Below are 17,962 nucleotides of genomic sequence, written 5' to 3'. Positions count from 1 at the left end.
TAAGTAGACAGTCACTCCTGCTCAGCAACTCAGTACATACATGGACATCTCCCCTGTACAAAAGCAGCAAACAAATGAAATGTCCTTAGGACACTTATTAGTATCAGATTTGGACAAGAGATAGAATCCTTTAGTGGCCTTTACAAACACTTCATGTGCTCCACACTGTCACCAGCAAATATAATACAACTGCAAACCATGCAAAGCAAAAGAATTCTCAATACGGTCACTGGCTGCATGGCAGCCACAAGCATTCAGAACATACACAACAAAACAAAGAATCTACCAATATACTCATACCTCAGCATACACTTTTCTCTGGAGCAGCACTAGACCCCAAACCAAACCCACTCCTTAGATAACCACCATGCTCCAAGTACAAAATAAAGCTCACCCCATCTTCACTCTTAATCAACTTTTGCCCACACATGTCTATGCTCTCAGCAAACACAACACCAACAGAGCATATACACAGCAAAATGGCTGACAAATAAACAGCCACCCTCCCAACACATTCTTAAATGCTACCCCACTAGACATACACTCACCGTAAGCCACACTCTCCAGACATATATGAATTGTACTTTATCCTCAACCCTCTGGACTCGATCATTTCATCAGCACTACAAACACCAATTCATCATATCATAAGATTTCTTATTCCTGAGATGCAACTTCCACACTAAAGACACAAAACTCTTACTCCAAAATTACTTTACACCCACATTACACAGAAATGGACACATCATCACACTCTTTGACCTATGTTTCCATCTAGTGGATATGGTTGTGCAGGAGTTCCATAGAAGAGGCTTCTAGAGCCGAAAGATACAAATGATAAGGTACCACAAATTTTAGCACTTGTGTCATGATTATGGCTTTACAATTTATTTCATTTCAGTGATAATTTTGTTCATTATGTAATATGTTAAGAATGTGTTTGTGAATTTGCAGCGAAGTAACAAATACATGGATGCTAAGCTGAAGGCTTTGAAGGCCCGGAATGAATACATCCTTTCGATGGATTCTGCTAACGCTGCCATCCATAAGTACTTTGTGGAGGATCTCTCTGACATTGTTGATGTGAGTACTTGAAGTATATCATTTAACGTATTTTTGATGCATGAAATTATATGATTTTAATGCCCTTGCATAGTCTTATTTGGTTCATATATTTTGCTACCATTGTGTTTATTTTTTTTTTATAAATGTATCCATTTTTGGTATCACCTATGATGTGGATTGTTTACGACATGTAATTTTCTTGATGATGCAAAGACAGGTTTTGGCATAAATTTTGTATGAACTAAAGGAAATTTTCTCATGATTACATGTGTACTGTATATTATATAGGCACAGAAGCAATCTAAGGGCATATGGGATGTAAAGCTTCCATCTGTACATTGTTAAGGAAAACATATTGCATGGAAAGTCCAGAAGACTGTAGTAGTATGGCTTTGCCATTTAGGCAAATAAGTAACTTTTGGTATTCAATGATCAAGTTAAATGAACAAGACTCTGCGCCATGTTGCTAAAAGCCTTTTAGTTAAAAGTAACAACTCATCTTAGTCCCATGGCTACCTAACAGACAATAGATTACTTTTCTCCAGCCCTCATCTGCTTTGAAAAAGCAAGACAGTGATTTTGTCCATCTTAGAGTTTCTGTATATCTTTTTTTATAGATTGTAAATTTTACTGTGAAATACTGAAAGACTCCAAAGCATACTTCCGATGAGAATCCTGGGTGTGGCAAACTTCTATCTATGTTCATTTTTCCAAATAAGATAGAATTGACACTCCCAGGTCAATGATTTGGTTATCAAGTTATCATTCAACTGGGTGTTACCAGACTCCACCTGCCTGTGGTTGCATCATAAGTGAAATATCACATTTGACAGGGCTGTATCATCTTTTATCAAAAGGAGGCGCAATCTCATGAAAGATCTCACTCAAAAGGGAATTATGTAACTGATAAAGATTTATAATGACATTAAATGACAGGACAGGTATGGAAACTCACAGTTACATTTTAGAACTATATTAAGCTGAAACTTGAAGTATGGTAATACAAGACAGTACCTTCAGACTTAATAACTAACACCAAATAAGTCTATGGGCTAACATACAAGTGGTCAGACACACAACCAAAGTATCGTGGAACTTACTCTTGAGAGTTAAAGAGCTACACAATCCATCCTCTCTGGCATACACTTTTTATAGAGTGAAAATATGGCCTGTGGCTCTTTCATTTAGACTAACATGAAAGGGATAGGCAGGGAGAGTAATAGGGACTTGGAAATAGGAGTAGATGACAATATAAACTGGGAAGCAGAGATGATATAATCAGGAGAGAGAGAGAGGGGGGGGGGGTTACATAGATACAGACCCAAGGTCCAAGTGAGGTGATCTGGCCTTAATGCTAAGGAAAAAAAAAAAAAAAAAAGAGGCTACCTTGGTCAAAAAGAAGAAATGAATAAAAGACCCCCTTGTAAGCAGTAGAAGAAAAGGATAGCAAAGCAAAGGCTTTCTCCCCACCCTCTGCTCCCTCCAGCACAAGCCAGCAAGAAAACTGGTAGAAAAAACCTCGTAGGATTATTAATGCCCAAAGGAAATTTTTATGGGAAAGTTATACAAGGTAGAATGAAAATGGATATGTCATGCATCCCATCACCAACGATATGCATTCCTTCACTTTTTGTTATAAAGACAATACTAAGAATAAGATTGAGTTCCAGCCTCTTGAACTGTCTTGCCTATATTATTCCTGATGTTGAAGAATGACTGGAGAGTGACAGGTGATGATCAAGCCTAATTTTGAAGATGTTAAGGGTGTTACTCTGAACAACATTTTCTGGGAGCTTATTCCATGTGTCAAAAATGTTGGTAAAAAAAATTGCATAAAGTCCAGTTTAACTCATTGACATCTAATTTTGATCCATTTCCTCTCGTCAGTATATGCTGATGTTACTGTAAAGAAATGTTCAGTATGAACGTTGTTAAATCCTTTAAGTATTTTGAAACATTCTATTAACTTGCCCCAGAGGCACCTCTTCCTTAGGAAGAGCAAGTTTAGTTCTCACAGTCTCTCCTTATATGGTTTGTTATGCAAGGAGGGAATCAGTTTAGTTTCTCTTCATTGCACTGCCTCCTTTTTAAGAATGTCCTTACTTAAGTGGAGGGCCCAAAACTGCACGGCATATTCGAGGTGTGATCTAACTAGACTTTGGTATAGTGACAATATTACATCCTTGCTTTTGTGTATATCATTACTGTTTATAAATCCTAACATCCTATTTGCTCTCATAGCAGCTTCATTTCAGTGTTGGGAGAATTGAAGTTATTGGAACAGTGACCCCAAGATCTCTTACAATAGGGGTGTCCTTTATCATGTAGCCCATTAGTTTATGAAAAAAAAAATTTATGTTTCCTTCTTGTAACAGCTGACATTTATTGATGTTAAATGGCATTTGTTGCTTTCTATACCATTTGGCAGTTTCATTTAGGTGTAAGTCTATCTTCTTGAGTTAATATGGTATTGCCAATTTTTTTGTCATCTGCAAATTTGGACACTAGGTTATTCAGCCCTAGGTCAATAAATGATGAAAAGTGTAGGCCCAAGTATGGATCTCTGAGGGATTCCACTAATAACAGATGACTTATTCATTACAGCTCTCTGCTTTCTGTCATGTAACCAGGCTTCTGTCCAATTTCCCATGCAATTAGTAACCTCCAAGGCCCAGACTCTGTACATCATTTTAATGTGGGGGACTGTCAGATGCTTTCTGGAAGTCCAGATATATTGTCTGTTGCTTTTGTCTTGTCATGGGTATTGAATATTTTGTGATAAAATTCAAGGAGTTTTGTAAGGCATGATCTGCATCTTCTAAAACCATGCTGTGTGTTATTGATCAGGCCTGTTTTCCGGATAGGCTACAATTTTATCTGACTTGGGGGGGGGGGGGGAGAGAGAGAGAGAGAGAGAGAGAGAGAGAGAGAGAGAGAGAGAGAGAGAGAGAGAGAGAGAGAGAGAGAGACCAACAGAATATCCTTTATTCTCTGGTAGGAATGATGGATATACCTCTGAGATCATAGGCTATTGGAAGGTCATGATGGTAGGGGAAGAGGAGGGATGTAACTGTGGCCTTCTGTTGAGACAGCCATAAGACCCAACCACTGGGTGAAGTAAAACCTCAGAGCTTCAGGAGCTCCTGGTAAAGGGATCCTGGAGGAACACCAATATCCAATCAAGAAAGGGGTCCTGGGGCAATTATATGAAAATTCAGTCCAGTAGATAATTATTATTCTAATTTCCTTTATACCGTATACAGTGTATATCATATAGAGTGTATGATAGTATGATGAAATGGGTTGGTGTGGGAGGAAGGCCAACTGTGACATAGGGAAATAGTGTAGAAGATTACTAGAGGGTGAGAAATAGAGAAATTTACATGGAATAGTGTATATAATGGGGCTTATGTAAGGACAGGGATAAGTGGAGGCTCTTTTGCCTTGGTCACCCCCATTGATGAGAGTTTCTGGAGTGAATGGGAGTCAGAGATTTGGGTAGATGGACATATACCTCTCCTCCTTTGATTTAGATAAACTGATCCATGTATGGGAAATCTCACCTTGCTAGCAAGAACATATCACTTATTGACAAACACTGTTTCTGTGATTACTTAAGGGCTGTTTCACAGGTTTGATTAACAATTTGTCTTCATATACACTTGGAAAGAAAGTTTTTGCGGTAAGTTTTAGCCATGCAGCATGACATTCATGATATTCTTTGTAAAAAGAAAAAAGAAAAAAAGGAAGTGACAATAAAGCCTGTCTGGAAAGAATCTAAACCCTAGAACTGCAGCCTGTGTTTTTCAGAGAAAATTGTATTAAACTTATTCATATTAATGTATGAAAGTCTGTACTTGAAGGAAATATTATTCTTATTAACTTTTGCTTGCCTTTGATTTTACAGAAAACCAATTGAAGCAAGATGCATGATGATATGGTTTTACGGCATTTACAAATACATTATTTCCTTTGTTTTTTCCAGTGTATGGACTTTGGATTCCATAGTAGCATTGCTAGAGCCCTCCTTACCCACGTCTCTGGGCAGGAATGTGTTCGGAGGAGTTTACAAAATGGCATCGATGATGTCAACAAATCCATCAACAATCTTGACTCTCGTCTGGATAAACAGAGATTCTTAGAATACAATAATGCTGCCTTCATGCTACCTAAGAAATTTGAGTTCCAGGGACATAAAGGGGATGAGGTGAGGAAGTGTAAGGTTGTATTAGAGATAATAGCTTAAAAGAGGTTTTTGAAAAAAATTATTTGCATCTTCATAAGGAAACTTTTAAAGATGTGTATTTACAACAGATTTTGAATTGGCTTAAAGGAAGGATTGATAGATGTAAAATAAGTTTTGCAAAGTAAAAACTTAAAAAAAGACTATTCTTAGAGAAAACTTAGACATTATTCTTAGAGAATTTTTACTTTCACTAATATGGGCACTTTGTACAAAAGTTTCAATTTAAAGATGATTTTGTGCCATTTTTTTTTGTTAGGTTTCATTTCCTGTTCGATCTATGGGCTATCTTTTGGCAGGCACTGTTACACTGCAGTGCCAGACTCATGAGGATTCCAATGCAACACAGGTAAACCAGGTTGTAGTGAACCGGCAAGTACAAGAGGAGATGGAGAAACGGTATGCTCATCTTGTTTCTAGACTGACAAGCCTCAAGACAGAATCTGAGGAAACCTGGAAAACCATAGAGACAGCAGAGAAGACACTAATGGAGATGATCAATACACGGGACTATGACTGCGCTCATTACTTTATTGATGAGCCTCGGCCAGACAACAAACAACCAGAGTCCATGCTTATCAAGATGAAAGCGGACAGACAGGAAACAGAAGATTTTTACCTTGGTGTAAGTATTGTACTTTCTTATTAGTTGTCACCTATAACAGCATACTCCACATACCTGCCCACTGTACAGTCTGGACATCCCCGTGATACACACACTTTACTTTCCCTCCCTTTCCTTCATGTTCCCATGCTCATTTCTCACAAATTCATCTATGATTTTTATGTCTGCATCCAGTATTCTGCTCAGCAGTAAATGGAATGAAGCTTAAATCACTATGAGACTACAGACTATCCAGGTAACCTGTCCAGTTATGGTATAAACCCAGAAAGGTTTCATTGGAAAATAAGTGCTCTCATGTGCATAAACAAAACAGCTCAGTTGATAGTATGGACAACTCACTCCAGACTTATCTTAGGTCTGATGTGTCTCTGCAGCAGCAACAAATCTTGTGACCCTTTTGAAGATCAAATAAGTCATAAGATTTTGAATTCATTCTCTGAAAGTGCAATTTTCCCATGAAAAAAGAAACTGCTGTTTTGAATTTTTTTTTATTATTTTTTCATCATGAGAAAACCATGAGGTGTCCATATCTGGCATTTGAATTAATTGGAAATCCTATCATATAATGAAATATAATGTTTATATGAAATTATGTGGAAAAACTGGTTTCCTCTAAAGTGCATATTGAAGTGCAAGGGCCTATAGCAAGAAGGGAGATAAAAAGGGCAATAATGAGGTTGAAGGTTGGAAAGGCACCTGGAGTGGATGGGATTACAGCTGAAATGTTGAAGTATTGAGGATGAATTGTGATAAAGTGGATGCATTTGACACATAATTTAGCTTGGAAGCTGAAGGTTGTGTATGAGTATTGGGTGATGGCTTTTGTTGTCTCTTAATTCAAAGGAAAATATGCTAAGGATGTATGTAGCAGTTATAGGGGAATAAGACTGTTAAGTATATCAGGAAAAGTGGATTCAAGAGTGTCAGTTGATAGTGATAGAAGTGGCTGAATACAGAATAAGTGAGGAGCAAAGGGGTTTTAGGAAAGTTAGGGGCAGGTGTGGATCAGATTTTTGCAGTGAGAATGACTGTGGAAAAGTACATGGTGAAAAGTAAGAAGCTGTATGCAAATTATGGATATAGGAAAAGCATATAACAAAGTTGAGTGGATTGGTTTATGGAATGGGGTAAGGATATATGGTGTAAGGGGATAACTGTTTGATGGTGTGAAAGCCTATTGAGGAGCAAATGATGTGTAAGCAAAATTTTTGTTATACATGTGAGTGTGAGAATTGGCTTTGCAATGTCACTCTGGCATTTTAACATATATATATGGATGAGTAATTAGAGAGATGAAAGCAAGAGGGTGCATAGCCGGTGTGGTGATGTGGGTTGATGGCTAGTGACAATTCTGTGTATGGATGATACTGTTTTGTTTGCTTAGAATGAAGAGGAGTTTCAGAAGTTTATAAGAATATTTTATGATGTGTGTAAGCTTAGGAAATTGTAGGTAAATGCATTTGAAAGTAAGATGATAGTGTTTGAAAGGAAACATTGAGAGTATAGGTTTTGCAAAGCTCTCTAGTGTGAGAGAAGGAAATTTACTAAACTGTGTTACTGATATGGGTGTGGAAAGACTGGAAGAGGTGATAAACTTTGAGTATTTAGGAGCCATTTTAGGTAAGTTTGATAATATGGAAGGAGAGATAAGGGCATTGCAGGGTAGAAAAGTCATGGGATCCCTCGACAGAATGATGAAGGGTAGAGATGTAAGTATTGAAGTGACTAAAGGATTAAGGTACAGCATAGTCCTCCTAACCTTGACCTATGCAACTAGAACATGGACATGGAATGAGTCACTGAGGTCTTGAACTCAGTCTTTGAAAATGAGCTATTTGAGTGGAGCATGTGGTATGACTAAATGAAATGAAGAAAAATGAGATGTATGAGAGTTGGTATGGCAGGGAATGAACTGTGGTGTGGTAGCATGGGTGAAACATAAATTTTGGTTTGGAAATCTAGAAAGAATGCAGGATGGGTAGTATACAAAGAATGTGTATGATAGTATAATTATATTGGTTGGTGTGAGAAGATCACCTGTGACATGGGGAAATAGAGTGGAAGAGTACTGGAGTGAGAAATGGTGGAAGAATGCATTGAAAGTTGTATGTGAGGGAGGCATGTAAGGACAGTGATAAGTGGAGACTCTTTTGTTATGGCCATCCCCATGACGGGAGTTCGCAGAGGGAATGGGCATAGTCATTCCTAAATGTTCCTACCTACTACTTCTATCTTTTGCGCCAACCATTTTGCCAAAAGGCAGGGCTAGCACATAGTACACCACAGGAAATCTAGAGTTATGAAGAATGAGCAGTGTGAGTTAAGTGTTGTCAAGTGTTGTGTGCGACAGGGAGAGATTTTGTATGTTTGTGGATGGAATGCCAGCAGTCCACATGTAGGTGAAGCAGAAAGAAAAGACAGCTGCCTGGGTCAGAAGAGTGCAACTTTACAACCAGTGAAGTGCTGGCTCACTATGTATCTATCACTAACTCTCCTGATACCCAGGCAGATAGTACTGATACTATACCTTTCCTGGTCATTGGCTGCCTACCAACTACTACCAGTCATATAATGGTCATTCATCTTCTGGTGGGTTTACGCACAGAATCTGTGGGAAGCAGCAACTGGTCATGTGCCACAGCTATAAGCCTTAGTTGCAGGAGCTCACATAGATAACTCGAGACCTGTGGCTGAAATAAGACATTTAGAGAAGGGAAAGGGTATTATCATCTTGGCATTTACATATGGATGATTGACGGAAGATAGCTGAAGAGTTCATATGTTGCAAGATGATTTTTTTTAATTCACTGTTGAAAAGAGAGGTATGGAGGAAGAGTTACCCTGGATATGTAAGCAGTACTCCTTGTTGGAGTAAATAAAACACCTGTAGATATGGATTAGTTTGTTGTAAGAGAAATGATTGCAACACCCATGCAGCACACTAATGTAGTATTTTGAAATTTAGCTTTGGAAAACAAGTAAGATGTAGGGAGAAATTGGAATTTTTCACCATTAGATTTAAACAGGTTTTTGCTTCCCCATTCACCTTCCAAAACATTTTCTCATTCTCTTTGAAGTTCATTGATACTCTCATCCTTAGCTCATGTGCCTTTGTTATCAGCTCTTATACCTTTCTCTTGACCTCTAGCTGCCTTGTTTTGTACCCCTCCCAGTCATCCTCCTTTCCTGCAGATAGTGTCCATGCACCTTTTTTTTTTATTTCATGAGCATTTTGATTTCCTAATCCTACCACTTTCTGCTCATTCTCATATATCCACATGCCACATGCTTCACCCACACGTGTAAGCACTGCATCCCCGATTCCATCCATTCCACTGTGCATGGAGAATATATTATAGAACGTCTTGTTCATAGACTGATTGTTTTTCCAGAAATTTCGTGAGTATACCCTGGGAAGCAATCTGATTACAAGACTACAGGCCCGTTACGAACTTATGCGGAAGGCTCTTGGTGATGAAACACAGACCACTTCCTCTCCCACGCCAACAAGGTATGAGACATGGGATTTTTCTGATGAAACAGTATTAGATGCACTAATGGTGAATTTTGTCTTTACATTGGTTTATTGATGGTTTTGGTATTTCTGTAAGTTTTTATTCTGTAATTTCCATATGTAGGTAGAAGATGAAGGTTTGATATTAACATATTTTCCAAACCAGGAATTTAGTGAACAAGCCCCGCCGTCGTCGTATTGGGCGGAACCCTCTTATGGGTCAACCCAAACTTTTTGGTGGGTCTCTTGAAGAATATTTAGAAGCAACGGGTCAAGATATACCGCTGATCATGAAGTCTTGCATTCGTGTCATTAATCTCTATGGTTGGTGATAATGTGTTCTGTAGCATGCATATTCATTGGCTGTATGGCTGGCTTTTTTCAAAGTACATTGTTCACAAAAGCTATGAATTTTTCCTCTAGATGGTCTTTTATATTTTAGTTTCACTAAACTTTACTGGACGTGGAAAAACAATTTTAGACTTGGACATGAAAAATATTTTCCCGCTGATTTAGTGCCTTAAATTCCACAATCCATATAATCTTACAAAGGAAAGGCAGCACAGAAAGAAAAGAAAGCGTTAACATAATTTTGTAAATGTAGCTTGTAGATCTAACAATATGAGGACGTAAAAATATTTGTTTGATAAGGATTTTGATTATATAATATGCAGATTTCACATTTTTGCTTATTAGAGAAGCAACTTGTATAGATGGTGGCTTTAACTGTATAATAGTAAACCCAGTTACTAATTTGTGTGCTAAGAACATATGTAAGTATGAATGATATAATAAGCAAAACTGAATAAGTGGGAGCAGTATTCAGCAAGTATAATTAGAATTAAAAGAAGTAATAGTGAAAAGAATTAGAAATAATTATTTTTTTTTTATATTTTTTTATTATACTTTGTCGCTGTCTCCCGCGTTTGCGAGGTAGCGCAAGGAAACAGACGAAAGAAATGGCCCAACCCCCCCCATACACATGTATATACATACGTCCACACACGCAAATATACATACCTACACAGCTTTCCATGGTTTACCCCAGACGCTTCACATGCCCTGCTTCAATCCACTGACAGCACGTCAACCCCGGTATACCACATCGCTCCAATTCACTCTATTCCTTGCCCTCCTTTCACCCTCCTGCATGTTCAGGCCCCGATCACACAAAATCTTTTTCACTCCATCTTTCCACCTCCAATTTGGTCTCCCTCTTCTCCTTGTTCCCTCCACCTCCGACACATATATCCTCTTGGTCAATCTTTCCTCACTCGTCCTCTCCATGTGCCCAAACCACTTCAAAACACCCTCTTCTGCTCTCTCAACCACGCTCTTTTTATTTCCACACATCTCTCTCACCCTTACGTTACTCACTCGATCAAACCACCTCACACCACACATTGTCCTCAAACATCTCATTTCCAGCACATCCATCCTCCTGCGCACAACTCTATCCATAGCCCACGCCTCGCAACCATACAACATTGTTGGAACCACTATTCCTTCAAACATACCCATTTTTGCTTTCCGAGATAATGTTCTCGACTTCCACACATTCTTCAAGGCCCCCAGAATTTTCGCCCCCTCCCCCACCCTATGATCCACTTCTGCTTCCATGGTTCCATCCGCTGCCAAATCCACTCCCAGATATCTAAAACACTTCACTTCCTCCAGTTTTTCTCCATTCAAACTCACCTCCCAATTGACTTGACCCTCAACCCTACTGTACCTAATAATCTTGCTTTTATTCTTATTTACTCTTAACTTTCTTCTTCCACACACTTTTCCAAACTCAGTCACCAGCTTCTGCAGTTTCTCAGATGAATCAGCCACCAGCGCTGTATCATCAGCGAACAACAACTGACTCACTTCCCAAGCTCTCCCATCCCCAACAGACTTCATACTTGCCCCTCTTTCCAAAACTCTTGCATTTACCTCCCTAACAACCCCATCCATAAACAAATTAAACAACCATGGAGACATCACACACCCCTGCCGCAAACTTACATTCACTGAGAACCAATCACTTTCCTCTCTTCCTACACGTACACATGCCTTACATCCTCGATAAAAACTTTTCACTGCTTCTAACAACTTTCCTCCCACACCATATATTCTTAATACCTTCCACAGAGCATCTCTATCAACTCTATCATATGCCTTCTCCAGATCCATAAATGCTACATACAAATCCATTATCTTGTGGAGGCTAAGGTGAAGATTTGTATGGGTTTTCAGAAAAGAGGAGTGAATGTTGGGGTGAAGAAGGTGGTGAGAGTAAGTGAGCTTGGGAAGGAGACCTGTGTGGGGAAGTACCAGGAGAGACTGTGTACAGAATGGAAAAAGGTGAGAACAATGGAAGTAAGGGGAGTCGGGGAGGAATGGGATGTATTTAGGGAATCAGTGATGGATTGCGCAAAAGATGCTTGTGGCATGAGAAGAGTGGGAGGTGGGCTGTTTAGAAAGGGTAGTGTGTGGTGGGATGAAGAAGTAAGAGTATTAGTGAAAGAGAAGAGAGAGGCATTTGGACGATTTTTGCAGGGAAAAAATGAAATTGAGTGGGAGAAGTATAAAAGAAAGAGACAGGAGGTCAAGAGAAAGGTGCAAGAGGTGAAAAAAAGGGCAAATGAGAGTTGGGGTGAGAGACTATCAGTAAATTTTAGGGAGAATAAAAAGATGTTCTGGAAGGAGGTAAATAGGGTGCGTAAGACAAAGGAGCAAATGGGAACTTCAGTGAAGGGCGTAAATGGGGAGGTGATAACAAGTAGCGGTGATGTGAGAAGGAGATGGAATGAGTATTTTGAAGGTTTGTTGAATGTGTCTGATGACAGAGTGGCAGATATAGGGTGTTTTGGTCGAGGTGGTGTGCAAAGTGAGAGGGTTAGGGAAAATGATTTGGTAAACAGAGAAGAGGTAGTAAAAGCTTTGCGGAAGATGAAAGCCGGCAAGGCAGCAGGTTTGGATGGTATTGCAGTGGAATTTATTAAGAAAGGGGGTGACTGTATTGTTGACTGGTTGGTAAGGTTATTTAATGTATGTATGACTCATGGTGAGGTGCCTGAGGATTGGCGGAATGCGTGCATAGTGCCATTGTACAAAGGCAAAGGGGATAAGAGTGAGTGCTCAAATTACAGAGGTATAAGTTTGTTGAGTATTCCTGGTAAATTATATGGGAGGGTATTGATTGAGAGGGTGAAGGCATGTACAGAGCATCAGATTGGGGAAGAGCAGTGCGGTTTCAGAAGTGGTAGAGGATGTGTGGATCAGGTGTTTGCTTTGAAGAATGTATGTGAGAAATACTTAGAAAAGCAAAGGGATTTGTATGTAGCATTTATGGATCTGGAGAAGGCATATGATAGAGTTGATAGAGATGCTCTGTGGAAGGTATTAAGAATGTATGGTGTGGGAGGCAAGTTGTTAGAAGCAGTGAAAAGTTTTTATCGAGGATGTAAGGCATGTGTACGTGTAGGAAGAGAGGAAAGTGATTGGTTCTCAGTGAATGTAGGTTTGCGGCAGGGGTGTGTGATGTCTCCATGGTTGTTTAATTTGTTTATGGATGGGGTTGTAAAGGAGGTAAATGCAAGAGTCCTGGAAAGAGGGGCAAGTATGAAGTCTGTTGGGGATGAGAGAGCTTGGGAAGTGAGTCAATTGTTGTTCGCTGATGATACAGCGCTGGTGGCTGATTCATGTGAGAAACTGCAGAAGCTGGTGACTGAGTTTGGTAAAGTGTGTGGAAGAAGAAAGTTGAGAGTAAATGTGAATAAGAGCAAGGTTATTAGGTACAGTAGGGGTGAGGGTCAAGTCAATTGGGAGGTGAGTTTGAATGGAGAAAAACTGGAGGAAGTGAAGTGCTTTAGATATCTGGGAGTGGATCTGTCAGCGGATGGAACCATGGAAGCGGAAGTGGATCATAGGGTGGGGGAGGGGGCGAAAATTTTGGGAGCCTTGAAAAATGTGTGGAAGTCGAGAACATTATCTCGGAAAGCAAAAATGGGTATGTTTGAGGGAATAGTGGTTCCAACAATGCTGTATGGTTGCGAGGCGTGGGCTATGGATAGAGATGTGCGCAGGAGGATGGATGTGCTGGAAATGAGATGTTTGAGGACAATGTGTGGTGTGAGGTGGTTTGATCGAGTAAGTAACGTAAGGGTAAGAGAGATGTGTGGAAATAAAAAGAGCGTGGTTGAGAGAGCAGAAGAGGGTGTTTTGAAATGGTTTGGGCACATGGAGAGAATGAGTGAGGAGAGATTGACCAAGAGGATATATGTGTCGGAGGTGGAGGGAACGAGGAGAAGAGGGAGACCAAATTGGAGGTGGAAAGATGGAGTGAAAAAGATTTTGTGTGATCGGGGCCTGAACATGCAGGAGGGTGAAAGGAGGGCAAGAAATAGAGTGAATTGGAGTCATGTGGTATATAGGGGTTGACGTGCTGTCAGTGGATTGAAGCAAGGCATGTGAAGCGTCTGGGGTAAACCATGGAAAGCTGTGTAGGTATGTATATTTGCGTGTGTGGACGTGTGTATGTACATGTGTATGGGGGGGGGGGGTTGGGCCATTTCTTTCGTCTGTTTCCTTGCGCTACCTCGCAAACGCGGGAGACAGCGACAAAGTATAAAAAAAAAAAAAAAAAAAAAAATCCATTTGCTTTTCTAAGTATTTCTCACATACATTCTTCAAAGCAAACACCTGATCCACACATCCTCTACCACTTCTGAAACCACACTGCTCTTCCCCAATCTGATGCTCTGTACATGCCTTCACCCTCTCAATCAATACCCTCCCATATAATTTACCAGGAATACTCAACAAACTTATACCTCTGTAATAATTACATTAATTAAACTGTGGGGAAAATTTCAAAAGTAAATGATATCTCATTACACTGCATAAGCACAGATACCATTTGTTCATATTTCATAGAACCATTAGTTTAACAGCACTCAGAATAATTGCCAGTGTACCAAGAGTCAGTATTTTGTGCAATTTATTGGGACGTGAGAACTTGACATTCCACAGAATGGCAGAGCAGCTGATTTTGAAATACTGCCAGCATTGCATGTAAGTGGATTAAAACAATGACAAGTCAGACATTTTTCATTATAACATCATATCATTTTCTCAGATCTATTTGAGAAGCAGGCCCTGTAACTGTCTTCATCTGCTCTTTGTGTGGTCTATATCTTGTAAGTCAGAGCAGGGAGTGGGATAATAGTTTACATAATGGTTACTTACTACCACTTAGTGTGTTATGTCACCCCCTAGGTCATATTCTGTCTCTCTCTCTCTCTCTCTCTCTCATACTTTGTTGCTGTCTCCTGCGTTAGCGAGGTAACGCAAGGAAACAGACGAAACAATGGCCCAACCCACCCACATACACATGTATATACATACACGCACATATACATACTTATACAATTCCAACGTATACATATATATACACATATAGACATACACATATATACACATGTACATAATTCATACTTGCTTCCTTTGTTGAATCCCGTTGCCACCCAGCCATATATGAAATGACACCCCCCCCTCCCCCTCACGCACGCAAGGTAGCGCTAGCAAGAGACAAGAAAGGCCAGATTCGTTCACACTCAGTCTATAGCTGTCATCTATAATGCACCGAAACCACAGCTCTCTCTCCACATCCAGGCCCCACAAAACTTTCCATGGTTTATCCCAGACGCTTCACATACCTTGGTTCATTCTATTGACAGCACGTTGACCCCGGTATACCACAGTCCAATTAATTTTATTCCATGCATGCCTCTTGCCCTTTTGAATATTATGCCATGATGCCTCAAAGCATCTTTCTCTCTCTCCTATTGTCTTCTTCTCGGTTTTCCTTCCCCTTAACTCCCTCCATTTCTGACATGTAGATCCTTTCAGTCAGTCTGGCATTTTCTTACTTTTCCATAAGTTTAGAGCATTTCAGCACACACTTACTTTATTCAGAAGCACACATTGCTCTTACACTCATTTCTTACTTGGTCAACCAGCTTCACATCACATATTCTCCTCACTTCGTTTTTTTCTATGTGTCCACCCTTTTTCATTATTTTGCACTCAGAGCCAAAGATACACATCCATACATCACTGTTTGGATTATTATACCTTCAGGCATACCTATCCTTGCTCTAAGAAGCTGTGGCCTATCCTTCCACACACTTCATTGCACCCAGTACTTAAGCTCCCATCACTAACCTTATGATTCACTTCAGCTTCTGTAACCACACTCATGTACCTCAAGCTCTTCACTTCCTCCATGTCCTTCCAATTCAAACCTGTTCTCAAATCGTCCTTTTTATCCCCCTCTATACTTCATTACTTTAGTTTTGTTTTTATTAAGCTTTTTTGTTTTACACACTCCCAAACTCTCATCAGCTTTTGGAGTTTCTCCTTGGAGCCAGCCACCAGATCTGTGTCATCTGCAAATATCAAAGATCTGCCCTTCTCTGTAAGACCCTTATACTCACCTCCTCACTGTCATATCCGTGAACATATAAAGCAACCATTGTAATATCATTAATGCAGACCAATTTTCACCTAGAACCACTCACCCTTATCCTTTTTTACTGGCACACATATCCTCTTTTTTTAAGCAAGTTTCCATTTGGTAGGTAGTAGTTGGGAGGCAGCCACCAACCAGGGAGGTATATTACCAGTACTGCCCACCTTGGTACTGGGAAGGTTAGTGATGGATGCATAGTGAGCCAGCACTTCAGTGGTTGTCACGTTGCACTCCCCTGACCCAGGCAGCCATCTTTTCTTACTGCTGCACCAACACATGAACTACTGACATATTTTCCACAAACATACAGTGAATCCTTGTCACACAAAACTCTTGACAACATGTATCTCACACACTCATTCTTTGTAACTCTAGATTTAAATGTGATGTGCATTACCCCTGCCTTTCAGCAAAATGAGAGGAGCAAATGATGGAAGTAGTAGGAAGGAACATTAGGTAGAAGTAGTATTCATTTATTTATACTTTGTTGCTGTCTCCTGCATTAGCGAGGTAGCGCAAGGAAACAGAGGAAAGAATGGCCCAACTCACCCACATACACATGTATGTACATAAAAGTGCACACATATACATACCTATACATTTCAACGTATACATACAGATACATACACAGGCATACATATTTACACATGCACATATTCATACTTGCTGCCTTCATCCATTCTCATCGCCACCCCATCACACATGAAATGGCACTACCCCTCCCCACACGCATGCACAAGGCAGCGCTAGGAAAGTACAACAAAGGCCCCATGCGTTCACATAGTCTCCAGCCGTCATGTGCAAAGCACTGAAACCACAGCTCCCCTCCACATCCAGGCCCCATTCGTTCACACTCAATCTCCAGCCGTTATGTGCAAAGGACCAAAACCACAGCTCCCCTCCACATCCTGGCCCCACAAAACCTTCCATGGCCCACTTCAGATGCTCAACATTCCCTGGTTCAATCCACCGCCAGCACTTCAACCCCAGCACACCACACTGCTCCAATTCACTCTATTTTCCCCCTGCATGTTCAGGCTGCAATCGCCCAGAATCCTTTTCACTCCACCCTTCCACCTCCAACTTGGTCTCCCACCTCTCCCCGTTCCCCCCACCCCCCGACACTCACATCCCCGCGTCAACTTCTCCTCACTCACTCTCTCCACTTGACCAAACCACATCAATACACCCTCCTCTACTCTCTCAACCACAATCTATTTACTACCACACATCTCCCAAATCCTTTCATTACTTACTCGATCAAACCACCTCGCACCACGTATTGTCCTCAAACATCTCATTTCCAACACATTCACCCTCCTCCACACAACCCTATCTATAGCCCACACCTCGCAACTATATAACATTTTTGAAAACACTATTCCTTCAAACATACCCACTTTTGCTCTCCGAGATAACATTTTCGCCTTCCACACATTTTTCAATGCTCCCAGAACCTTCGCCCCCTCCCCCACCCTATGATTCACTTCCGCTTCCATGGTTCCATCTGCTGCCAAATCCACTCCCAGATATCTAAAACACTTCTCTTCCTCCAGTTTTTCTCCGTTCAAACTTACCTCCCAATTGACTTGTCCCTCAACCCTACTGAACCTAATAACCTTGCTCTTATTCACATTTACTCTCAACTTTCTTCTTTCACACACTTTACCAGACTCAGTCACCAGATTCTGCAGTTTCTCACCCAAATCAGTCACCAGCGCTATATCATGAAGAAGTAGTATGTAGGAATACTAGGCTGGAGCAGTGGGTAGAAGTAATGGATTGGAACATATGGTAGACACATTAGGTAGAAGTAGTCAGTAGGAAAGGTAGGAGCATCTGGTAACACTGTGCTAGAGTTACTGTTTGCCTAAAGGATAAGAAGTGGCACGAGAGTTTCACCAGTTATGAAAACTTTTGCTTTGGCCAATTCCTTGAGGAAGTTCCCTGAGGGAACGGGCATCGGAGATATAGATGGATAGTTTCCGTTTACCT

General features: G+C 40.4%; 1 protein-coding gene across 14 annotated transcripts in view; it reads left to right on the top strand.

Moving 5' to 3' along the window:
• LOC139765261 (SLIT-ROBO Rho GTPase-activating protein 1-like) overlaps positions 1–17,962 on the top strand; it is a 753,718-nt gene that overhangs the window by 611,586 nt on the left and 124,170 nt on the right. For all 14 annotated transcript variants that reach the window (XM_071692607.1, XM_071692603.1, XM_071692606.1 and 11 more), the window contains 5 exons: positions 955–1,083; positions 5,051–5,272; positions 5,631–5,933; positions 9,326–9,444; positions 9,614–9,771. In XM_071692607.1, coding sequence (XP_071548708.1) covers positions 955–1,083; positions 5,051–5,272; positions 5,631–5,933; positions 9,326–9,444; positions 9,614–9,771 — 931 coding nt within the window. The remainder of the gene's footprint in view (positions 1–954; positions 1,084–5,050; positions 5,273–5,630; positions 5,934–9,325; positions 9,445–9,613; positions 9,772–17,962) is intronic.

The sequence above is a fragment of the Panulirus ornatus genome, chromosome 53 (genome assembly GCF_036320965.1).
Source record: "Panulirus ornatus isolate Po-2019 chromosome 53, ASM3632096v1, whole genome shotgun sequence".
In the NCBI taxonomy this organism is placed as follows: domain Eukaryota; kingdom Metazoa; phylum Arthropoda; class Malacostraca; order Decapoda; family Palinuridae; genus Panulirus; species Panulirus ornatus.
The sequence above is the reverse complement of the archived record's forward strand: the minus strand, read 5'-3'. Positions and strand labels throughout refer to the sequence as shown.